Source organism: Rhinatrema bivittatum, chromosome 13 (assembly GCF_901001135.1).
Source record: "Rhinatrema bivittatum chromosome 13, aRhiBiv1.1, whole genome shotgun sequence".
Classification (NCBI taxonomy): Eukaryota; Metazoa; Chordata; class Amphibia; order Gymnophiona; family Rhinatrematidae; genus Rhinatrema; species Rhinatrema bivittatum.
This window is the reverse complement of record NC_042627.1, coordinates 9,240,992-9,267,732: the sequence shown is the minus strand read 5'-3', so window position 1 is coordinate 9,267,732 and position 26,741 is coordinate 9,240,992. Positions and strand designations below refer to the sequence as shown.

The 26,741-nt window shown below is 40.2% G+C and overlaps 1 protein-coding gene across 4 annotated transcripts in view; it reads left to right on the top strand.

The window, feature by feature from the left end:
• The window catches only part of SCAPER (S-phase cyclin A associated protein in the ER), a 440,399-nt gene that overhangs the window by 265,856 nt on the left and 147,802 nt on the right, over window positions 1-26,741 (top strand). For all 4 annotated transcript variants that reach the window (XM_029575230.1, XM_029575228.1, XM_029575229.1 and 1 more), the window contains one exon: window positions 18,587-18,702. In XM_029575230.1, coding sequence (XP_029431090.1) covers window positions 18,587-18,702 — 116 coding nt within the window. The remainder of the gene's footprint in view (window positions 1-18,586; window positions 18,703-26,741) is intronic.

Sequence of the window (26,741 nt, the reverse complement as noted above, 5' to 3'; positions counted from 1 at the left end):
CCATATTCAAAAGCCCAATGAGCAGGTATGATAACTGACTAATTTTAGCTGCTTAACTTGAAACAAATATTCAGCTGCCTCTTACTGACTAGCGGGCTGGTTCAGTATGGTGCAAGCCCTGGTTTGGCCATGCGTTTTCGACGTGCTATTTTTACCCCTTATACTCGATCGCGCACCCAGGAAAGCGTGCGCTTACCTCGGAGCGCCGGCTCTGCCGCGGTTTTTACTGTATCGGCCCGAAAGTTCTTAACTGAAAATGTCCTAAATCTAGTTTATCAGAATTGAGCAGCTGGATTTACTGTGACTATGTTCTCCACCAGCTAAACTTAGCCAGCTTGTGCTGAACATCAACCACTGACCAGCTAAGGCTTCTTTCCCCCCCCCCCCCCCCCCCCCCCCCAAAAAAAATCTAGTAATCCCTCCCTTCCTCATTTTTTAAAATGGAAAAAATGCTTCCCGCCCCATCCAAGTACAGAGGTCCCTTTCTCTTCCTCCTGCTATCTTTTAAAATATTATTTTAGAAGTCATGCATGTTGTTGGCCCCTTTCCTCCCTCCACTCTTTCAAACATAAAGAAATGCCCTCATGAGTATGCTGTCCCTTTCCCTCACTTAATCCACCCTTTTAAATATAAAGAAATACTCCATGCAATGGCAATCCTCTTCTTTCCATCCCTCCCTCTGCCCTCTCTCCTCCTATTTTTGTCAATTCTGGCTGCTGCAGCAGGATTTCACCTTCCTCCTTAAAATGACACTAATGGCTGGAGATTCCCCACTGTACAAAAAAGGGAATCATTTTCTTGCACTATTGTTTTTGCAGATTTCATTATTGGCTGCTTTGTATGATTTTGCATGGCAGCAGCTCATTAATTTTGAATTTGAATACAGTTTCAAGCTACATGCAAAATTTTACTATTTGCAGAGCGACATTTTTCACAAATAGTGCTTTGTGCACAAAATATCAAAATAACATACATTATCACAAGTAACGCACACTAGGGGTTCTGCATGCAAAATGACATGATTTTAAAATGTTGCCTGTTAATACATCAGCCTCCTGCTTAGAAAAGCAGATGAGAATAGGGAAATCTCATTGAGGTAGTATTATGGGGCAGATTTTCAAAGGGTTACGCGCGTAACCCCCGAAAAGCTGCCCCTTCCACTCCCTGCACAAGCCGAGCCTAAGGCCCGGGATGCGCGTAAGTCCCGGGGCTTTCCTGGGGGGCATGTCGTGGGGCTTGTCGTGGCCGGCGCATCATCGGGGGCATTCCGGGGGCAGGGCCGCGGGCATGGTTCTGGTCCAGGGGCGTGCCGCGGCCTCCAGACCAGCCCCCGGACCGGAACATGGCGCACTGGCAGCTGGCCAGCGCGTGCAAGTTAAGGCAGGCGTAACTTGTTAAATAAAGGTGGGGGGAATTAGTTAGGGCTGGGGGGTGGGTTAGATAGGGGAAGGGAGGGGAAGGTGGGGGGGGCCAGAAGGAAAGTTCCCTCCGAGGCCGCTCTGATTTCGGAGCAGCCTCGGAGGGAACGGAGGATGGCTGCACCGCTCGGCACGCACAGGCTGCCGATTTTGCACAGCCTTGCGTGCTGACTCTGTATTTTATAACATGCGCGCGGCAGCGCGCGCATGTTATAAAATCGGGAGTAGATTTGCTCGCGCCGGGTTGCGTGAACAAATCTACTCCCGCGCACACCTTTTAACATCTACCCCTATGTCTTTTGTTTAGAAGACATTACTGTCAACTGCTGCATATGTAGCAGTTTCTACTAAATAACTTATAAAACAATATGGGCCGGATTTTAAAAGCCCTACGCGCTCCAGGCCTATTTTAAAAAGGCCTGGCTATGCATATAAAGCCCTGGGACGCTTGTAAGTCCCAGAGCTTTACTAAAGGGGTGGGGCAGTCCGGGGATGGGGGCGGGACCAGAGGCCTCCGACATAGCGGCCATTTCCTGCTGTGTTGAAGGATTGAGTGACTAGAGAATTGATTCAAGGAAGAGTACTCAGTGTGATTTACTTGAATTTCTGAAAAGCTTTTGATATGGTCCCACATTGGAGACTTGTGAATAAAATGAGAAGCTTTAGAGTGAGCCCAAGGTGGCGGTGTGGATTACAAACCGATTGACTAATAGGAGACAATGTGTAATGGTAAATGGAACCTTCTCTAATGAGAGAACCGTGTTAAGTGGAGAGCTACAAGCATCTGTCCTGTTCAATATCTTTGTGAACAGCATTGTGGAAGGGAGAGAAAGTAAAGTTTGTCTATTTGTGGATGATACTAAGATCTGCAGCAGACTGTATATGCCTGAGGGAGTAGAGAGAATGAAAAGTAATTTAAGTAAGCTTGAAGAATGGTTGAAGATTTGTCAGATGGGATTCAATGCCAAGAAGTACAGAGTCATGCATCTGGGGTGCAGTAATCCAAAAGAGCTGAATATGATGGGGGTTGAAAGAATGAAGAGAGGGTTCTTGTGGGTAGTAGTATCTGGCAATCTGAAGATGGCGAAGCAGTGTGACAAGGCAATAGCTAAAGCCAGAAAAATACTGGGCTGCATAGAGGAATAACCAATAAGAAAAAGGAGGTGATAATGCCTTGTACAGGTCCTTGGTTAGACCTCACCTGGAGTATTGTGTTCAGTTCTGGAGCCCGTATCTCAGAAAGAATAGAGACAGGATGGAGGCAGTCCAGAGAAGGGCGTCTAAAATGGTGTAGGATTTACATTGGAAGACTTATCAGGATAGGCTGAAGGATCTGAATATGTATACCCTGGAAGAGAAGAGGTGCAGGGGAGATATGATACAGACCTTCAGATAACCTGAAAGGTTTTAATGATGCACAAACTTCAAACCTTTTCCGTTGGGAAAAAAATCTGTAAAATTAGGGGTCATGAAATGAAATTCCAGGGGGTACAACTCAGAACCAACGTCAGGAAATATTTCTTTATGGGGATGGTAGTGAATGCCTGGAATGCCCTTCCAGAGGTGGTGGTGAAGACAAAAACAGTCAAAGAATTCAAAGGGATATGGGATGAACACTGTGGATCCTTAAAGGCTAGAGGACAGAAATGAGGAAAAGGGTGAATGGGGTAACTTGCTGATGCAGCAGTTACTACTTTTAACAAAAGTCATGGGGATTACTATCCTTAACCAATAAGTCTTGATGCTTGATGCAACTGCAACATTGCTCTTCACTTCAATGGCAGGGGAAAAGGGGAATTGGATTACTACAACTAATGAGGGCCTTGAATTTTATGGTCTGGGAACTGATAAGCATGAGGGTAACCTGCATGGAGCAGCAGTTACTACCCTTAACACAAGGCATGGGATTACTTCCCTTACCTAATAAGCCTTGATGCCTTTGATGCAACTGCAACATCACTTTCCGCTTTGATGGCAGTGAGAGGGGAGGAAAAGGATTTGGATTCTGATATGCAGACGTAAGGGGGAAAAGCACAGAACTGCTTCTATGGCCAAGTCCATAAGCAGTGGATGTCAAGCAGTACTGTCTCAATTTTCAAGAAGTCTCATCACCCATTAAAGAGAAACATGAGGGTAACCTGCATAGCATGGCAGATACTACCATAAGAATCTTGCTGGACAGACTGGATGGACCATTTGATCCTTTTCTGACATCATTACTATGTTACTACTTTATCTTATAGTAGCTTACATAACCACTTTTCTCAACTCCAACTCAGTCTCCAGGAAAGTTAGTGTTTTTGATGGGCCTGATTTTTCTCATCTGGAAGTGAGATATTGAACAAGATGTCTATCTCTTGAAAAGTGTTCATTAATCAATTGTTGCGACGGCTGGTCACAGGGTGCGCGACCAGTCTGTCTTACCTACCTTCCTGCGCCGTTCCAATGCTGACCCTGCTCCGGGGCAGGACAGGGAGGCGTTCCGAGAGCCTCCGGGAATTTTTGGACGGCCCTCCCGCCTCAGGCCTTCACCTCGCGGCGGAGACGCCACCGCCGATTCTCCCAGGGCTGGCCCTTAGGTGCACGCGCTCCTCCACTCCTTTTAAAGGGCCAGCGGCACGCCAGAACTGCAAACCCCTCCTGAAGACATCAGCCCTGGAATTACTACATAAGGTGGCTCCTGGCACTCAGGAGTCGCCTTAACAACTTCTCCCTTCCTTGGATTAGTTGTCCCTCGGCTTGTCTGTCCACTGACCAGATCTGCCTTCTTCCCAGAATCTGATCACTACCTGTTTTGACCCCTGCCTGTTCACCGACCTCATCCGACCGTCACCTGCCTTGACCTCTGCCTGATACTTGACCATATCTGCATGCTGCCTGGATCTGACCTCTGCCTGTCCACTGACCATGTCTGACCACCGCCTGGAACCTGACTCCTGCTTTGGCTGCCTATCCAAGGACAGACCACTGCTATTGACCCCTACCTTGACTGACTATGCTGCCTTGACTCTGGCCTTGATCCTTGCCATACATTCAGAGACTTTATTCTGGCCTTCTCTGGCACCCCGACTTCTAGCCTGAACATTGACCACGCACCCTTGATCATGGTGGGCACACCTCTGAACTTTCTCTCAAGGAGATCCTGCGAGGCCCACCTAAGACCAGGTGACCCGAGTAACCAAGGGCTCAACCTGAGGGAACCCCGGTTGCTATTGGTGAAGCTCCAGCTAGCCTCTGCCTCCTCTTGTGCTCCGCCACCTGGTGGCAGGCGCTCTCTGGGTCCGACCAGGGAGCCTGCCAATCCTGCACTATGCCAAGGGTCCACCTCCTGGCGCAACATCAATCACAAGAACATGCATAAATCTGCTTTGAAAATTATCCTGACATCTACACGCATACAATTACACCTGCTATTTGGTATGTATAAGTTTACTGGGATAATTTACGCATATATAAGTCAATTTTTAAAGGAGTAAAACATGGAAAATTAGCACATGTGCATATATAACTTTTATTCATATACATGCTATTTTATAAACATCGAATGTGCGCATGTATTTTTGTTTTCGCGTGCACATTTACCGGTGCAAAAAAGGAGTTGTCTAAAAGCATTCCCTGCGGGGATCAAGAGGTATGCTCAGAAGTTACTATTTTATAAGAGTTATTCATATATAAATTATTTAACTTACTCGCGCAATTTTATACCTGCTAATTGATTAGTGCAATTTATATCGGATTTGTCTGCAATTTTTGAGTGGGAGATCTGAGTGAATTGGTGGGGGTTCAGGATGAAGTGCTAGTGAGTCTAGGTGAACTGGAAATGGATTGGGTGAACTAGCAGAAGTATTGGCAAATTGATTATTTTAAGTATGTATAAATACTGTAAAATATACCTACCTCCGCATATAAACTAAGATTTTACGTGTACATTTAATATTTTTTTGCATGTAAAATATGCATGTATGTTTATAAAATAAAGTAAATACTTTCAATGCATTGCAAATATTTGTGCTTACTGAAACATACATGCATGCTTTCAGAGCAGAATTATGCTGTATTTTATAAACTGTTCAGTAAACCTCTGCTCAGTTTATAAAAATCTGGGATATACATAGATTTGAAAATTGTCCTCATAGTTTTTAAAATAAAAAAAAAGTCCCAATCCTGCCCAGACTCCACCTCTTGGAATGTTTCTTCCCTTTGCAAGTAGAATGTGTATGCACTTAATGTTAAATGCATATTGGTCACACAATTTTCTAAAGGGCCATTTCTGCAGATAAAACACTGCTTTATCTACAGAAATCCCTTTGAAAATTACCCTATGTCCAAATAGTTTAAGCATGTTAGGAGGAGGCACTAATCTTATTTTTATTAGTTTATATTTTTTTTATTTATTTAAAACAATCTTATATTCCTCAATTCTAATGGTATACATTGCAGGTTACAAAAGTGTTACTACATAAGTTTAGCCATTTGAGACCCTTTAGTCTTAATTTCTAGGTTTCCTGAGCTGGAAAGGCTACTTGTACCAGTGAATTGGAGCTTTTGCCAGTGCCACAGATGCAAACCTTGATAAAATACCACCTCTTTCTTTAATGAACATGCAAACAGTTGTACTCCATCTGCTGCCTCTGAAAAGCAAAGAAGCCCATCCTTCCTGATCACAAAGGACCTAATTATTGTTTGTAGAAAGAGTCAAGTACAAAGACGGTTTATCCAGTCTGACCACTACTACACTGCAGGTCACCAAGGATTAACAGCTGCTGCTCCTTTGATTAGGCTTGGTAATAACAGTTACTTTACTTAATAATTGGATGGATTCCTAGGCCATGTAATTCCAGTTTAGCTGTCATTTTTTGCTGGCATGTAGCTGAGCTGTATTATTGGAATGGAGCCTGTAATCCTATTAGTCAGTTGTCAGTCAAGACAGAGGGAAGATAAAGGAAACCGAAATCTGTTAGGTGTTGTAACAGGTAAGCAAATGAGCCACACACAGGCAGTCTACAGGCTTGAGGCAACTTTCTGGCTGCCACTTGACTAATGAAATTCTAAGAAATGTTATCTTTTTTTTCTTTATGAGTGTCAGGTGTTAGGATCAAACATAATTATATTTACAGTTCTATGCAAAAGTTTAGGCACCTCTGGTCAAATTGTATGCTTCAGTGAATCTCTTAAGTGAACCGTAGCTGATGCAATCTCTTTATGGCACAAAATTAAACATAACAGCTTTCTGCAAGGTGCACGTGTGAGCATCCCCTTGCGCGCGCCGACCCTGGATTTTATAACATGCGCAGATTTTAAAATCTGCCCCATATTGAACAATTTTCAAAAGCCTACTTATACGGGTAAAGTACATATACCTGTGTAAAACCGATTTTTGTGTAAATACTTTTGAAAATCAGACCCTTTGAGTGCTGACATTTAATATTTTGTTATGGGATGTTTACTGTATTGTAATTTAATTTACTCGTGGTTTTCTGAGAGCCAAGCCTACATCCAACATGTGTTACAAAAGGCCTCAGTATATTTTTTACAGGGTTTCTGGTTGGCACCACAGCAGTACATGTAAATATAATCAGGAAATATAAAGCAATCAAAATGCATGGGTAACCAGGGCTCTGAGGAGCAACGTATGTTTTGTGTAAAATGCCTCATACGGCAGAAAAAGAAGAGCGAAAGAGAGAGAAATTGTGGGAGAACATACTGAGGGTCGGATCCAGGGCCCTATGGACTCCCACGTAATACGGGAGCAGAAGCCGGTGGAAAGCTCGCAGCGAGGAGAGCGGGTGGAAGAAGAAACCGCCTCCTCACATGAGCTCCAGACGACCTTATCTCCGGTAATGCGGACGCCCCCAGGAAATCCCGCAGCCCTGCGAGGGGCAAACGGGAGTGATCTCAACCGCGAAAGTGAGAGTGAAACCGCCGGAGAATCGTGGCTGCACGATGAAGACGGCAGGGAGGAACAACAGAGGCCACACCTCGCGGAAGAGACCGGCCTGGGAGACACTGTAGGCTGTATGACACAGCCTCCAACAGAAATGAAAGTACTTTTAATTTTACCTAAAAAGAAAGAATTAACAAAACCAGATACTTTCTCTAGAGAAGATTTGGGAAGCAATACAAACAGTAAATGACCATCTTTTTAATCCTCTGGCTTCAGTGCTAAATACAACCATGGTGAGAGTGGGAAAATTAGAGGAGGATATGAATAAGCAAATGGATAAGTATGAAAAGGTTGAGACAATTGAAAGAGATGAGAAATCTTCAATGCAACATTATAAAAGAAAATTCTATATTAATGAATCGTCTAGAAAAAATGGAAACCCAAATAAAAGGGAGAAGCTTACGGTTAATAAATTTTCCCAGAGACCCTATGGTGACCCCACGTGACATGTGGAGGCAATATTTGGTACAGATATTAAAGATTTCAGAGGAAATGATTCCTCCTACATCTAAGTTGTATTACATACCAACTCTTAAAAAAGTTGATAAGGAAGGAGAAAAAGAATTTCAACTTTTAACTCCAGTGACATCAAATATAACGGAAACTCCAGCTTTGGATGCAACAAAATTGTTAGAAACAACTCAGAGTGAGCAAGTGAAGCCAGCTACTCTTATTGTGACGTTTTTGCTCGAATCAGATCGAGATTGGATTTTAAGATCATACTTTCGTAACAGGACTGAAAAAAGTATTCATTAGAGATAACAACTTCCTCTCCTGTTTTGGAAGGCTAAGTACTATTAGTCTACAGTTGGATCCGTAATAATAGAAATCTCCTGTATAGGACCCGTTAATTTCATTAATTGCTATATGTCATATTCCTGAGGTAGAGTAATGGATCTCTCCCTGTTGACGAGGACTTTAAAGCAGATGGTTTAGGGAAAAGATGTTATTGTGTAAAGTTGTAAAAAGTTGGATTGTTTAAAACTACTATCTACACAAGATTGAAAAATAAAAAATTGGAAAAAAAAAACAAAACAATCAAAATAGTAAAATCATACTAATGAAAAAAATAAATATTTAAGAAATTTGATTAATAAAGCATCCAATAATTAAAAACTCATAAAAGTTTTCCAAACACTGATAACATATCTCAAAACATCAGACACATCAAATAACACCCAAAAGTTAAAAGTAATGAGGATAGAAAAAAATCCTCCACTCTCTATACCTTTTGATTTCCATTTGCCCTGATATTGTCATGGAAGTGGGAGATAATTTTGCACAAAAACTTTCTCTCTGTCACCTACACAGGCTCTCTCATGCGCACATATATACACTGACACTCAGGTTCTCTCTCACTGTTACACATGCTTTGTCTCTTACATATATACATGCACACACACACACACACACATGCTGTCAGTCACACATATTCTCTTTCACACATACACACAGGTTCTCTGACACACGCAGGCTATCTCTCACGCACAGTACTCTTTCAGTTGCACACACACACACATGCTATTAATTACACTTGCACATGCTCTTTCACACATACATTCTCTTAGTCTCACACACACACACACACATGTACATTGTATCTTTGTTAACATTATGTATGTAATATTGTTACCTGCTAAGCTCTGTGGATTAGCAGGCTATGAATTTGTTAAATAAATAAATAAATAGCAGCCACAGAAATTGCCTTCACCGCGTTTCTGAGACTTGAAAACCTTGCCATGCTGAATATTATTTAAAAGGAGGAAAAGACCTCAGAACCTGGCATGCGCTGTTCTTTCAAATGAAAAAACATGATTTTGGTTAATGTTATCACAGGTCAGAAAAATCTCCATAACCACCAAAATTTTATTGAAAAGTATTTAGATTTTAATTATTTTTCCTGTTTTGTTTTTTGGGTTTTTTTTTTAATTAAAACTTATCTCATGTTGTTATGCTCCTGAACATAGCTGCCGCCGATGGCCGGTGTTTTACCTTCTGGCTGCTTCAGGAAAATATTATGCTTGATATATTCAGCTCTTCATTTTGGCAGATAAAACCCGCTCCCTCATGGCATTTCAATAATAATCAGCATTGCAAGGTTTTCAAGTCTCAGAAATGTGGTGAAGGCAATTTTTGTGGGTGTGAGAAGTTTTCTGCTTTCACTTGCCTGTATTGGATGGACTAATAAATAAATAACACAAATGGTCTTTCATTACTCACCACTCCCCCCTCCAGAAAGCACGTAGGGCAGCAACAGAAGCCTCCTCCTTCAGCCCCCACAGAATTCTTCCTCTTTTTTTTGGACCGCGAAGGCTTCTAATCTTAACTACACGGGAGGTGGGGGTGGGGGGGGTCTGCAACCGCTGCTCTTCTTCTTGACTCGCGGGGCGTGACTGCTGCTCCTTCTCTTGACCAAGCACGGCCCACTCCTTCTCTTGACTGGCGAGGCTCGGCTACTCTTCGTCCTAGCATTGCCCTGCAGACTGGCTCCTAGGCCCTCCTGGCTTTCACCACTGCAGTATGCTGTACTCCTGCTCCTAAAAGAGATGATATTTTCGTCTTCCCGTGCAAGTGCACACTACACCACTCGCTTTTCTGGGCCGCACCACAGGTGGAAAGAAGGTGGTAATGTGCCCACCCCGCCCCCAGAATGGTGGCGCTGTAGGCAGCCACCTAGTGCTTCCACTGGTCCTGGTTTGTCCTCGTATACTTGGACAAGGGTTAAGTTCTATTGCCTGGAGATTTTTTGAGATGGAGCAATTTATAAAGAGAGACTAAATGTCCCTTATTTTAACAAGTGAGAGAGAGCCTCCTCTTGTAGGTCCTCTGCTTCAGAATATTTATTACATAACTGCATCCTTTAATAGAAGGCCTGTGTCATGACTTTATAGCAGGACTAATAAAGTTTGTTTGTGATTACCTAGGAACATATGCTAGCAGGACAAGTTTCTGTTTTACTGCTCTTTTGTTACTTACTAGTTTCCTTGACTAGCAGCAGTAGCCATGTAAAGAGAAGATATAGTTTAGTGTCTACAGGACTTTTAAAATACAGACATATTCTAAATTATTTAGGCCCAGACTCATCATTCTGCTATAAATATAGCTATAAATATAGCAGAATGATGAGCCACGGCCAGAAAAGGGGCAGGGGGGCGATTAGTGTGCAGCTGGCCGCATCGCGGTTGTGCGGTTTCGGCCGCCGTGGTGCAGCTGCACCACACACTATCGCCCCCATAGCTCTACAGGAAAAGGTGGTGTTATTTACCGCAGTGCTACCAGGTCCTAACACCGCCCAAACTCCGTCCACACTGCTCCCCTTCTTCTAATTATCATTTTACCGCCACAACGCGGTCGGTATCGCCTGTGCTAGGGCACATGATAATGGCCCATTGCACAATAAAGAATGACCCTGTATGTTTGCATATTTTTGTTTTCACTTTCAATATAAATTTTAAAAATATATTGTTTTTAGAAAAGCAGCTACCTCCATATACCACAGAGTTAGCAAATGTATAATCTCATATTCCTTACACCTATATAAATAGATTCTTCCCTGGATCATAGCTTCCATATATTTATATTCACCTTTGAAAAAGCAATCACTAATCTATCACCGCTTTCAAGTACCTGTGGCATAGCTGTTGCCATATACGCCTATAGAAAAGGAATTAGTTCTCTGTGTCACAGCTTCTCTGCATGTCAAGATAAATTTTTTCTTACAGGATGAAAAACAAACAAAATAGCAGCACCAGTGCCTGTCTGGAAGAGAGTTCCTTGGAGATCACATATGTTTTTGTGGTTAATGGTAAAAATAAACAGAAATTGGCTCTTATGTAAGACCCACAGAAGGAAGAGTCTTCAGATTCCCCTGATATGGGTCAGAGTTTGATATACTCAATAACTGCATGTAAGAACAGGAATAGGAGTGTTAGAGAAAACTGAAAGGTCCAGCACAAGTAAATATTTAACATTGAATATTGCATCAAAGTAAATATATGCAAAGGAATTCCATCTTATTATGAATTGCCTATTAGCTTTTTTTAGATGTTCTCTCCTAATATATTTACTCCAGCTCCATACCATGAGTAACTTTTGGGGGTTCCTCGTTTGTCATGCAGTCCAATTATCTTCCATGGAAAGAAAAAAATATTAATTGTTTTCCTCCCATGGAAAATCCTGAGAGCTAGACCATCATCTTCTTCCTTTTATTCTCTCATATTTCATTCACATAGATTATGATGTGAATGAACATGTATTAACTATAATTTTCATGTACGTTATTTATAATGGTATTTAATTATGTTTTTGTGTTAACCTACATGTACAGCCTATCCTTGGTCCCCCTCACCCCCTTGGTTTCCCGCACCCTTTAACCTCCCTCCCCTTTCCTTCCCGCCCCCCTCCCCAGTTTCTATTATCAGTTTCATTGGAAAGCCCTGTTGGCTACTTATTGTTCTATGGAAACCGATGTGATGTTTTCTTAACGAATGTCGGTATACAAAATCTTTCAAATAAATAAATAAATAAATCAATGAACAATGTCAGATCACAAAGGGTCAAATTTCAAGAGTCTTTCCAGCTGTTTTTAAAAGGGATGGTGCTGCTTTTTCCATGGAAGGTTATGACACTATTTTTTTTATAATTCTTTTCCAGATGCTACTAACTACAGAAACATCTTAATAGTCTCACCAACCACACATGCCCCTCCCTATCATTCATATCTTATCCCCACATCCTCTTTAGTATGCGTACGATTGTACATGTTGGTAAATACTTGGGATCTGTGATATATAAGGTCAATGAAAGGCTAGTTTATTATGTTTTGTTTTAGTTACAAAATGTTTAATTTGTGTCTTGATTTATATTTATTTATTTATTTATTTACCGTTTTTATATACCGGGATTCATGCAAAATATTGCATATCGTCTCGGTTTACATTGTAACTGAAAAATCAAGCATGAGAGAATGCTAAATTACAAAGAACATAAGATGCTAATTACATAGAGTGCTAATTACATAATATGCTAAGTGCATGTAACTGAGAGAACAAGCATGAGAGAAAGTTAATGCTAATTACATAGAACCAGGCATAAAGTATGGGTCAGAGAAAGTGGGGAGCAAAAAACTTGGAACATAATAGAGAGGGAAGAAAGAAAATGTATCTTAATAGGTGCCTGTGTTATGATATATGCATGGTATGAAAGTTTTTATTTAGGCTGTTGGTCAGGGTGGTGGTGGTGTGGTATATAATTTTCATGATTGGAACGCTTGTTCGAATAGCCAGGTTTTTAGTCTCTTTTTGAAGTTGATTGGGCATTGTTCTGCCCGGGAGTACTGGTGGAAGTGAGTTCCATTGTGATGGACCTGCTGCGGACATGGCACGTTTGCTTAAAGAGGTTTTGATGTGTGCTGTTAAGAGAGTGTTTTTGTATGCTGTTCTCGTTGGTCTGGTTGGAAGATGTGGTTGAAGTGGCATGTTGAGTTCCAGAGGGATGAGCTTGTGGATGGTTTTGTGAACGATTGTTAGTGTTTTGTATAAGATTCTGTACTTTATTGGGAGCCAATGTAGGTTTCTTAAGATGGGGGTAATATGGTCTCTCTTGTTGGTCTTGGTCAGTATCCTGGCTGCGGCGTTTTGCAGCATTTGAAGGGGTTTAAGGGTGTTAGCTGGGAAGCGGATTAGCAGAGAATTGCAATAATCGATTTTAGAGAAAACGATTGCTTGGAGTACTGATCGGTAATCTTGGAAGTGTAAGAGTGGTCTGAGGCGTTTAAGGACTTGCAATTTAAAGAAACCCTCCTTAGCAGTGTTGTTGACGAATTTTTTTAGGTTTAATTGATCGTCTATGATGACTCCGAGGTTTCTCACTTGAGCAGAAAAGGGTGGATGATTTATTTGGTTCGAGTTTGGCCTCGCGTAGTTCTCGTCTTGAGAGATAAGGAGTATTTCCGTTTTACTGGAATTGAGGATTAGGTTCAGGCTTGAGAGCAAGTTGTTGATGGATATTTATTGTGTATGTTTATTGTAACCCTCTGAGCTCTGTGGATCAGCAGGCTACACATTTTATAAATATATCTTCACCAGGATTACTGTGTTCCATTTTGGAGGATGTACCTCAGTAACTAGTATAATACAAAGGGGATGGATAGAGATAGGTGTGAATTATAAATATAGATCCATTGCAAAAGCATGTTAATCATGAGAGGTTTTCAAAAATCTTGGGCAGAAAAACCAAAATAAATAATATGATTGGAGGAGATGGAACAGGGGAATCAGGGAGGCATGATGTAAATTAAAGAGACATTGCACTATATATAATACATGGCAATATTGTAGATGACAAAGAAATATTAGGTAGCATACTGGGCAGAGTCTATATATGCAGCAATCTAGGAGGCCACCACTGGTGAGAGTGGATGTGAAAGGGAAGGTTGCGGTTCCCTTGAGCATGAGGCCAGCTAGCAAGGGTAGATTTCATAAAAGAGCCAAGTTTAAACATATGGGAGAATTTCAGAGCTGGGGATAAACTGGTAGCAGGCGCGTTTACAGATGAGGGCCAGAGGAGGGTGATATAGGAGAGCGCCTGTCTTGGATCTCAGCTGATGTGGGATTTGTAGGTAGCTAGGAAGTCTCTCAGATTGAACCTTGTCCTTTCAGTGATCTGAAGGCAATGTATAAAGCTTTAAATTGGGCCAGTACAGAATTGGTAGTCATTGTAGGTCCATGAGAATTGGGGTGACGTGGTTTCTGTACTTGCAGCCACACAAAATCTGTGTAGCAATGTTCTGTACAAGCTCTAGGCAGTTTAGAGGTTTTTGTGGGAGACCTATGTACAGAGCATTGTTGTAGTTCAGCCAGGGTAGGATGTATACATAGAACAAGATGGCCAGGCTGTTTTTCTCCAGGTTTAGTTTTATCAGTCTTAATTGTCGAAGGTGGAAGAAGGCACTCATGGAGATTTGTGATTCAATGTGTAATTTGTAATCCATGAGGATGCCCAGGCTGCAGCTTCAGGTTTTTATTGCAAGTGGAGTGTCGCTAAACATCAAATTTAAGTTAAGTGGATTAAGTTAAGTGGATTAGAGAAGGTGTCCAGGCTTAGTACATCTGTGTTGCTGGGGTTTAATTTAAGTTTGGTGGTGGTGGTCCAATTCCATATTTTTGAGAGGCAGCCCAGTGATAGGAGGATCTGAATTTGCTGCATAGACAAAGCTCTGAAGTTCAGATAGTCTGACCTTGACAGTGAGTCTGAGGGAGATATTGAAAAGTGTTGGTGAGAGGATGGCTTCCTATGAGACGCCACAAAGCAAGGGTTTGAGCAATGAGAAGTCCTCACCCATGACAACATTTGCACATGCGGTTCAGTGGTGAACCAGGGCAAAGATTTGTGCAGTTTAGGGACACTGTTTTCCTTGGGACCATTGATATTTCCATATTCTAGTGTTGAACCAGATCATTTGCAGTAAAGTAGCTATGCTGAAGCGCCTGCATTCTTTGAGCCAGCTATTTTGTGTGGGCAGTCGAGGGGGGGGGAAAATAACATACATACTTTTAAAAATGACATGCACGTGTAGTGGCGTACTTAAAAGTATTGGGCACCTGGGGTGGATACTTCCTTTGGCACACCCACCACCACCACCACCAATATATAAATTTAAAATTTCCTAAACCTCAATAAAATATTTGCAAACAGCAATAATTGAAACTAATAAGGATTTTAAAAATCTCCTGCTTTCCATATCTGTCATCCTAAGGTTGTTGTAGACTGGGGGCATCCATGCACACACACAATACAGTATGCTTCCTCTCTCTCATACACACACATACATGCTTGGTGAGAGAGAGAGCATGTATGTGCGTGTGTGAGAGACACACGCACGTTTTCTCTGTACCTCTCTCACACACACATTTTTCCTGTGTCTCACACACACAGACATGCTTCCTCCATCTCTCACACACACGCTTACACACACACACGCTTCCTCTGTGTCTTTCTCACACACACATTCAGACAAAACTGAACCAGAAACTACAACAAGCCAGATTCTGTATGCAGTACAACAAAGGAAAAGCTGAAAATAACTATTCTCAAAACAATACAATCAAGAAATATAAATCAGTCAGAATAGTAAAACCATATTAAAAAATATACATTTCAAAATAGCTGATGTGTAGAATATTCAATAATTAGAAGCTCCTGTTTACATTTTGAAAAATTTTCTAAACATTGATAAAATATTTCAAAACAGCAGACATCAAATAACACCCAGTAATTAAAATATGGATTTTAAAAATCCCCCGCTCTCTCCATACCTGTCACCCTGAGATTGTCGTGAACTGGGGGTACACACACACACACAAACACAAACAAAATATGCTCCCTCTGACTCACACACACACATACACGCTTGGTGAGAGATAGAGGGAGCTTAAGTAAGTATGTGTGTGTGACACACAGAGGGTTTCCTCTGTATCTCTCACACACACGATTCCTGTCTCACACGTGCAAACACATGCTTCCTCTGTCTCTCACCCTCGCACGCGCACAGGCACCCTCTCATATATATACACAGACACACACACACCCACACAAGCTGAACACTGGGGGACACCTGTATTGAAAGGGAAAGTGTTAAATATGTGGTTGCCCAGTTTGAATTGGAATGTCCTATCAGCTAGGAAGGAAGAGAACCATTTGAGAACACTTCCATCTATTCCAGTTTTTCTCATCTGATGGCAAAGCAGGGTATGGTCCACAGTGTTGAAGGCTGCTTTTAAGTCTATTAGAACCAGAATATAAGATTCATCATTCTCAAACCCCTGTGGTACAGTGTCCATTAAAGTTATTAGTAAAGTTTCTATAGAACAATCTTTTCTGAAATCAAATTGGTTTGGGTATAGAATATCGTTGCCTTCTTGGTGGTTTTCCAATTAAGATAGCACTGCCTTTTCTAGAACTTTTGCGATAAAAGGTAAGTTGGATAATTGTCCCATTCATCAATTCTGCCTGTTTTGTTTTTTAGGATTGGTTTGATCACAACTTGTTTCGCCCTATAAGGGACCAATCCTTCTCAGAGCGAGTGGTTGGTTAGGTTGCGATTGTTGGGGTGATTATGTCGTGTAATAATTTCAGGGAACTCACCAGAATTGGGTCTAATGGGTGGATAGCTGGCTTAATTTTGGTAATGATTTGATTTATTTTCATTTTAGTGATTATGTCAAATGAGTTCCATTTAGGCTTCTTCAGGTTCTTTAGTTGGCGAGCAAGTTGAGAATTGTGTTTTAGCTTATTGATTTTATCTAAGGTGGCATATTCATTGCAAGTATTCTTTGAGAAGTTGTAGTTACTTAAGATGGGTAAAGCTGGGTCCTTGATGAGGTGTTTTACTGTTTCTTTTTTTTTTCATTGCATTTTAGAATAATCACAAGTACAACTTCCAGAAAAACGATACTATACAATGTGAATTACCACTCACAGTAATTAAGCAAAACAAAATTAGGTAACAATAATAGTATCTAAATATAATAAGAAAAAGCAGGGGGAACCAAGGATACTATAGAGCAATATCAAAAGAAATACTATAAGAAATTTATTTATTTTATTTAATTTTATTTATTTATGGTTTCTAGATATCCACTGCATTACATTTAAATTGCCGAGTATCCCATAGAAGATAGCATTAGGAGTGTGAGTCCAAAAATACAAGTAACTGAGAAGGCTCAAGAAACAAAAAGAATTTTGATAATTGAGTGATATTTACATGGATATCGAAGACAAAATTTATCACCTAGTGATACAACTTCTGGACTCATCAATAGAAATTTCTTATGCCATTCTTGAGTAGACCTAGGCCTGGATTTTCTAAGGTCGCAGAGGGGGGGGGCGGACCTGTGAAAGCCGGCAGCGATTGCACCTCCGCGGTGCAATCACTGCCGGCTTTCGCACCCAATAGCGCCATTGTAAAAGGTGGTGCTACTGGGCACGAAACTGGCGGCAAAAAGGACCCTACCTTTTCACCTTCAGCAACATCTTCGCGGCATCCGCCCCGGTGCCGCCCCAACTCCTCCTCTTCCAGGGCCGATGCCACCCCGATTCCGCCCCTATTTAGTGATTGCTTTGGAAAATGACCCCCCTAGTTAGGTCCGGATAAATCCAGATTTTCTGTCCGTGGAATAGCAAAGCCTGATTCCGAAAGAAATATTTTAAAACAGAGTTTCTTTCAGATGGAAATGTAAAAGTTACTGATAATATTACTCTAGTCGGTATTTCTGTTTTCTGTAAAAGTTCTAAAATATCTGAACATTTAGGTGTTTTACTGTTTCGAAGAGTAATTTGGAATTAAATATTACCCCATGAATCCATTTTGCATAGTAGGCTTTTTTTGCTTTATTGATTTGTTCACAGTATTTTGCTAGGAGGTATAAGCAGTGGCTTTTCTCACATGTACCTGGTTAATAATAGTTTATGGACTTTTCCTCCAGGAACTTGTCCAAACCCTTTTTAAACCCAGTTATACTAACTGCTTTTACCACATTCTCTGGCAATGAATTCCAGAGTTTGATTTTGCATTGAGTGACAAAATATTTTCTTCGCTTTGTTTTAAATATGCTACTTAGTAACTTCATGGAATATCTCATGGTCTTTATTTTTTGAAATAATAAACGACTGATTTGCATTTACCCATTCCACTCCACTTATGATTTTATAGATCTATATCATATCTCCACTCAGCCATCTCTTTTCCAAGCTGAAAAGCCTTAATCCCTTTGTTTCTTGCCTTTGCTAGCTGAACTAACAACTGCCAACTATGCCCATCTGCCAGCCCATCTGGAATGTGCTGTATAGGTTTAACATTACCCTAGAATCTGTCTTGCTTACATGTTCAATGCAGATCAATGCCAATAATAAGTCACAAATAGAACATGATATCCTTATTTGTTTTATCTCTCTCTCAATATGTATTACAAATAAGGATCTCAACACAAACTCTTGCCTTGTGAAGGTAGAGTATGAACGCCCTTCCTGATCACTGGTTTTAAACATTATTTTGCACTGGTAAAACTTGTATGTGACTGTGTTTGTATATATGATGTGTGCGTGCATGTGTGTGTGTGTGTATGTATATATATATGCTAGTTTGAAAACTTTTGTCTTTATGAACCTATTGTATTTCTGTCAGAATGTAAATTAATTTCCTTCATTTCTTCTTTTCTGTCTGCAGAACCTGGCGGATCAGATAGCATTTCAGGCAGCGGGAGGACTTGCTGCTCTTGAGCAGGTTCTTCAAGTTGTGATTTTGGGCTCAAACCACAATACAGTTTCCCGAATTCCTCCTAAGTAAGTTTAAGCTGTCAGAGGACATTTTAACTTTTAATATTTTGCCTTTTATTTATATATTTATTTATTATATTTATTGAACCATCATTTTTAGGTGCTCTGGTCAAGTACAAACCATATAAAAAATTACAGTATTTAAAATAACATAAAAAAAATAAAACATGCAAATAGATACCAAGCATAATATCAAGTCACTGTTAAAATTAACTACGTAGCATAATTCATAACAACAAATAATATGGAAATGCTAATTTTTAAATCAAACAGGATATCGGAATTTGCTTTTTTTCTGAGAAGTTAGGCTGTTTATTTAAATGTGAGTTTTAGGACAAATGTGTTTGCCATACTAAGAGAGTTTTTTTTTTTTTTACATTCATTTTGATGACATAAAAACATAGAAGTGCTGCAGCTGATAGTTTCTTTATTATGACACTTTGTTCCATCTTCCTTTTTTAAACTAAGAGAGTTAAAACAATATCTGAGCACATCTCAAGTTTTGCATTTTGATATTTTGTTCTAAGATAAATCTTCCAAAGACACAATTGTCTGCATTCCACATGGATGTATTCACCAGCTTTCAAGCTAGAATTCCAGGTATCATATGATGCAGGTATTCCTTGTGAATTCTCCCACTTCAGTTAGGAGACAAAATATTTCCACAGCTCAAATAAAGTTGAAACCAGTTTGCGAGCTCTTCATGAAAGAAAAATGTCCCTTTAGGATTCTACCATCACCCAAAATGATTTAGTATTGCATATAGTTTACAGAATTAAACTGCCTCTCAGACAGTGCCTCTCTTTTATTTCATGTCATTGACATTTTAAGTACAAGCAAGCATCCTGGGTTCAGTTCCAAACCGAGGAACCTCATCCTTGAAGTGATCCTTGTGTGCCTACAGCACACCTTGAAGTGCTACCTCATACCATTGTTTCTGCATTCATCCTGTGAGCTGGGATGTGAGCTGGAGTCAGACGTTTATATACATCCTAAATGTATCCATGCCCTTCATAGATGCTTTAATATAACGTTTCAGGTGAATTAAATGGGGTGGGAAAGCAAAAACCAAAAAAACACAAGTGAAGCTCTTTAGTATTTCATCTTTAAGAATTAAGCGGTAGATTTTAAAAGAAGCGCGCGCGGCCTACGTGTAGGCCCGCTACCCGGTGCGCGCACATGTACTCCCGATTTTATAACATGCCGCTCTGTTGGAGGCCTCCGGCCCCGTCCCATCCCCGGACCGCCCAGCCCCGCCCCCGGACCACCCCTTTTGTAAAGCCCCGGGACTTACACGCGCGTCGCCGGGCCTTTTTAAAATAGGCCCGGCGCGCGTAACCCTTTTAAAATCCAGCCCTAAGGCACGTAAAGCTTGTGCATTAGTTGGCACTGAGCAGCACTTGCTTATTTAATGACTGCAGTGATGAATATCTTAACCAAGTCAATTAGCCAGGCTTACTGTGCTTACCAGGCTAGTGTATACCATGCATACGTTATACAATGTATACCATGCATACAATATACAGCTGCTGTTGTTTATTTTAATACATACTGCATTCAGTTATGTTGTATCCCGCTGGAATGGTTTGGTGTTGTGTTCAAGTTATTAGAAGACAAATTCATAAGATGTATCTTTTATTTTATAATTTATCTGTTTGTGCTAAGTTTGGCCAATTATGAGATTGAGTGAGTCATCTGCTGAGAAATTAACGGACAGATTTTAAAAGGGCCACACGTGTACCTATAAATGCGCATAGCTCATCGTGCGCAAAGATACGCACTATTTTATAAAGTATACACGTAAGTTTTAAAATATTCTTCATGTGTTAATGCAGCTTTACATACATCATATCTTGCGCAGGAGAGAGAGTGCCTCTTTATAGGGCTCAGCTTCACACTCAATATATGGACCATTGTAAGGGGGCACTTTGATTCAGGGTGAGTGGTTTGATTCAGGGAAGTGGGTTGGGGCTTGGGGGGTGGAGTTACAGACACATTCAGAGGTATTCATTGCAAAAATTGACACCATTAAAGAATTTTAGACCTTATAAGTGATGAAAAGCAATTGATTTGTACAATGCAACTAGCAGGGACTGCGGTGTACAAATCAACTCCTCTTGTTAGAATTTTCATCGCTTATAAAGTCTAAAATTCATGAAAGATGTCAGTTTTACAATGAAGTTTCTATAACATCATCCCTCAACCCACCTCCCGAAAACTCACCCCGAATCAAAGCGCTCCCTTAAAATGGTCCATTTATTGAGTATTCACTAATGATGACCCTTTACCATATTAACTCAACTCAGCGACGCTACTACTGTATGACCATCATAATAGGCATCATTGTGTGGTGATGTATACCATGGTCACTCTGCCTTATATTTAATCATTGGTCAGTCCATAATTCATATATTTTTTTATACTGCTGTGTTATAGTGCTCTTCGTGAATTAAAATACCTCATGTACCTTCTTTCTTTCAAAAATCAACATGTATAATTGGATACACTTATCTTAATCTTTCCAATCATCTTCCATAACAATTTTTCATTCTTCTTTTTCTCCACCAACCAAAATCTTCATGCCCAACAATTAGCAGCAATGTGAAAGATCAACACATTGCTTCTTCGTGCCCGACACTGTACAGTGTTTCGGACTCTCACTTGTCCTTCCTCAAGGGCGAAATTCATTTCCCGGCATGGCATTTCTCAGTGTTTTTATTATCCTTCTCCATTTATTGAGTGCCAGGATGAGCCCTATAAAGAGTCTCTTTTTCTCTCTCTCTCTCACTTCAGTGTTCACTGGACTCCTAACGCCCACCAAGGAGCTGTAGCAAAGCTAAATGCATAACATACGTGTGCTGGCTGAGGAAAATTAGGGATTACGTGTTTCAGTTCTGGAACACCCATGCCCTGCCCCTTTTCCACCTACTTTTTCTGGACACGCGAACATTCACGTAGGCGCATCCTTCCCGGCTATTTAAAATTTGCATAGATCCTGCATGGCCCGCTTACGTGCATATGTGGCTGTTTTTGCATGTGCAAGCTTTAAAAATCTACCTCTAATTTTCTTGGTACAACAAATATGGACAGAGCTAAATCCCTAGAAAGCACAGCCTTCAGCTACTACTATCTTTGAAACTAAAACTCACTTCTTTGTGTAGTCGTAATATTTTTAAATCTAATACATAGGAAGGACAATTTTCAAAGCCATTAACATGGGTAAATAGTGATTTATGTGTTTTAATTGACTATCTGAACATTGCTGTCCCTCAGTATTGTAGAACAATGCATGTTCTTCAAGGTGCATTTAGAGGATTTATTCCTGTAAGGGGGTGGGGGTATTTTGGAAGGATAAAAAATAACTCATATAATTGTATTTTCCATAGAAAATCTACCTGTACAAAATCAGGTACAAAAATACCTGTGGATATGGACAGTCTGGAAATTGCTCCTAGTAGATTTATTCTCTCACTAGTGATGTTTTATCTCTTATTTTTATCATTGCCAATTATAGGGATGTGCATTCTTTTTTTTTTTTGTTTTAGTGTGAACTAACTCGATTTAGTACACACTAAAATGAAAACGAAATGAAATGAAACAAAAGAAAAATGAAAAATTTCCAACTGCACATCCCTAGCCAAGCAAAATATTTTCAGTCTCCTTTTATTTTTTGGAAGGAGAAAACACTTTGAAAATATCTGCAGACTGTTGTACGGGTGTATTCATTTTCTTGTGACACATTTGACATACTTAAACTGGAATACAGAAAAATTGCATTGCCTCATTCCAAAGAACCAGAAATAAAAAAAGCATGAATAATGTAGTTTAATTTTTGTATGCATCTTTTTATTAGATGCCATACCAGATTTATGGCTCTTGCTGCCACTGCCCTCACATGTCATTAGCACCTCTGTTAACTTGCACAGGCTGCCTAGGGTGCTCCTGATCATTTAACCCTTTGTGACTGTCATACACTCGGAGTCTGTCTGCTTCTTTCCTGACATGGTTAAGCTGTTGAGGTGAGGCTTACCCAGACTATTCTCCAGATCTCTTTATGTCTGAAATCCTCAGCACAGCGCAGCTCAGAGCACTAATCCCATGGCCACAGGCTAAAGGTTTAGTACAAAATGATTAGCAATATGCTGCTTGTTTTGTAGTGCTCAGATCCTTAGATCAGCAGCAGGATAGCCACTGACTACAGTGAGGTTTGCAAAAGACTTTTGATTCTTTTTAGATAGCAGTAATGTCTTTAAAAAAAAAAAAAAAAGCCCAAACAGAGGATGGAGAAAACTCTCCTCTCTCTCTAATCCCCCAATTATGCTAGTCTCTAACTTATGATGCTAAGATAATTGAATGAATAACCTCCTGACATGCTAATTTAGGAAATTATTGTAGGAAACACTCTAGGAGTTAATTGTGAAAAATACAGAATCAGATATTTAAATCACTTAAAAATAATGGCTGAATATTCACCCTTGTCTATGTTGTTGTCTTTCATTTGACACCAGTTCATGGTGAGTGACAAACATGGAAGGAAGAAGAGGTTTTACATGTAAACGTTTTTCTAGCAGGTTTGTGTTTAGCCTTGATGTTTTAAATCCACTACAGAAATGTGGAACTTGAAAAAATGAATTGCATCCAAAGAATAACAGCTATATCGAAATAAACATTTTCATATCGTTTACTCTTTATTATAACTTTTGTCGTGCTTGACAAAATCTATATTTTTACTTTTCCCTGTATAGTATGGTATCTTTAATTCAGTTTTATACTGCAGAAGTGTTCACAGATTTTGCTAGCTGATACAGAGGCAAGTTTACATAGTATCTTTTAGGGTAACCATTCTGCAGATCGTTCAGGGAAGGTAAACAGTTGGTGCTAGGGCACAAAGGGTCATGGTAGAGAATGACCTCCTTGTAAGATCAGCACCCAAGACCTGCGCCATCTGCCATGTTTTAATTTCTGTATCATTGAGCAGTGCCTTGCATAGATAAAAGTCATGCTGTGTTGCCTCAGAATGCTAAATAATAATATAGACAGGCAGACAGCTTTTCTCTATACTTATTCTCACTGGCTTTCATTAGAGCCATCAAGCAGAACGCCAGTAGTTTCACTGTTTTCACTTACAGGCCTTCTAAAAGTCAAATATTGTAGTGACCTTGTAGATAGAGGAAGAGGCAGCTCAACCACTGCTGCTTTCAATACTACTTATTGTTTTTGATCATTATGTATTGCCCCCAGTGGCAGAGACTTGATTCAAATACTTCCCCTCCCTTTGGGCTGTGAGTCCAGTGTCAGCTGTGCATACAGCATTAGATATCATGAGGATCGGAAACCTTGTCCAGGAATCCAATACAGGTCTCCTATAATAAAACAACATAAGATATACCATGCTGGGTCAAGCGGTATAAAACCCAGTATCTTCTCTCCAACATTGACCAACCTGGGTCATTAAGATCCCAAAGACTAGATCAAATTCTTGTTTGCTTACTCCCAGAGATAAGCAGTTGTTTCCCTGAGTCTACTTGGCTATATTTATTAAATATTCCTCTAAGAATTTGTCCAACCCCTTTTAATTCCGCTATGCTAGATGCCTTGACCATATTCTCCAGTGACAGATCCCACAAATTTATTCCATGTTGAGTTAAAAAATACTTTCTCCAATTTGATTTAGATCTGCTACCTGCTAGTTTCATGGAGTCCTAGTAATAATTGAAAGAGTAAATGGGTAAATAGCTGTTCCTTATTTATCATTTCCAACCCATTCATGATTTTATAAACTTCTTTCATATCCACTTTTAGTCATCTCTTCTGCAAGCTGAAGAGCCCTAACCTGTTTAGCCTTTCTTCCATCCCCTTTTTCATTTTTGTTGCCCTTCTATAACTGCATTCAGTGATCCAGGTGCAGACACACTTTAGATCTGTATTGAAGCATTGTGATAGTCACAGTTTTATTCCTTTCTGAATAACATTCGATTTGCTTTTTTAAGCACTGCTGCATACAGAGTTGAGGGTTTCCAAAACAACTCAAAGATCCTGTTCTTGGGAGGTTATTCTTAATAGGGAAACCAGCCTATAGTTTGGATTAATGTTCCCTATGTTCATCGCTTTGCACTTATCCTCATTAAATTTCATCTGCCATTTAGATGCCCAATTCTCCAGTCTTGCAAGGTCCTTCTGCAGTTCTCAAAGTCTGCTCGTGTTTTAATTTCTCTGAATATTTTTATGTCATCTGCACATTATAGCACTATTATTGACTTTCAAAAATTATAGGGTGAATTTTAATAGTCTGGCACGTGCCAAAACCAGCCCAAGTACATGGGTATCTCCTGCTACATGCACAAATAAGTTGCAAAAAAGGTGTGGAGCGTGAATATGGTCTGTGCAGGCCATAGGAGGGACATGGGCATTCCAGGACTTTTTTTTTTTTTTTTTTTTTAGTGGCAGAATACACTTTCTCTCAAGGAAATGCAAAAATGTCCCTTCCAACTGTACATACTCAAAGTAAATAAATTAAACATTACCAATGCTGTATTACAAAAATACAATTAAATTACCTTACAAAATAGGTCAATAGATGTAGTTCAACAAAAAAAATAGCCTAGTCATGTTCCAGGACTTTAACATGACATATGTGCCTAAGTATATATGCACACAAGCTCACATCGGGGTCCCCTGCTGTGTAACTTTACTTCTGCTATGGATGGTGTGTAAGTAGTAAAATAATTATAGGCTAGACAGCAGGATTTTAAGGATTGTGCTAACAGGGTAAAAAGGAGCCTATTTAAGTAGGCGGGTTAGGAAGTCCTATCCCTTACCTGGGTGAACTGGTAATTATGTCAGTGCGCATGTCTACTAAAATTCCCTACTTACTCGGCAGAGACAGCATTTGCGCACACATATAAAGTAAGAGGAAACATAAACCGATCTGATTCTCTAAGGAGCTGGCTGAAAAAAATTAAGGCAAAATGAACAGCATTCAAGAAATATAAAGGATCTCATAAAAAGAAACACAAGGAAGAATTTCTGTTAAAAATTAGGGAGACGAAGAAAGAAATCAAGAAAGCTAAAAGTCAAGGAGAACAAAGAATTTCCAAGGAAGTAAAGAGAAGAGACAAAACATTTTTCAGTTATATCAGAGAAAGAAGGGAGGCCTAAAGTGGTATAATGAAATTGAAAGCTGAGGAGCACTGTGTGGAGAGAGATGAAGAAATGGCAGAAATATTTAAAAAATACTTCAGTTCAATGTTCACTAAAGAAAACCCTGGAGAAGGACCGTTGACAAGACTATAAGAACATAAGAAATTGCCATGCTAGGTCAGACCAAGGGTCCATCAAGCCCAGCATCCTGTTTCCAACAGAGGCCGAACCTGGCAATTACCCAAACACTAAGAAGATCCCATGCTACTGATGCAATTAATAGCCGTGGCTATTCCCTAAGTAAACTTGATTAATAGCCGTTAATGGACTTCTCCTCCAAGAACTTATCCAAACCTTTTTTCAACCCAGCTACACTAACTGCAATAACCACATCCTCGGTAACAAATTCCAGAGCTTTATTGTGCGTTGCGTGAAAAAGAATTTTCTCCGATTAGTCTTATATGTGCTACTTGCTAACTTCATGGAATGCCCCCTAATCCTTCTATTATTCGAAAGTGTAAATAACCAAGTTACATCTACTCATTCAAGACCTCTCATGATCTTAAAGACCTCTATCATATCCCCCCTCAGCCGTCTCTTCTCCAAGCTGAACACCCTAACCTCTTCAGCCTTTCCTCATAGGGGAGCTGTTCCATCTCCTTTATCATTTTGGTTGCCCTTCTCTGTACCTTCTCCATCGCAACTATATCTTTTTTGAGATGCGGCAACCAGAATTGTAAACAGTATTCAAGGTGTGGTCTCATCATGGAGCGATATAGAGGCATTATGACATTTTCCGTTTTATTAATCATTCCCTTCATAAGAAAAAACCTGGTTCAGGCTTCCCAGCTCTGTACTCTAACCATTAGACCATTTTGCCAGCCAGGTAGCTACTGTGATTAGGA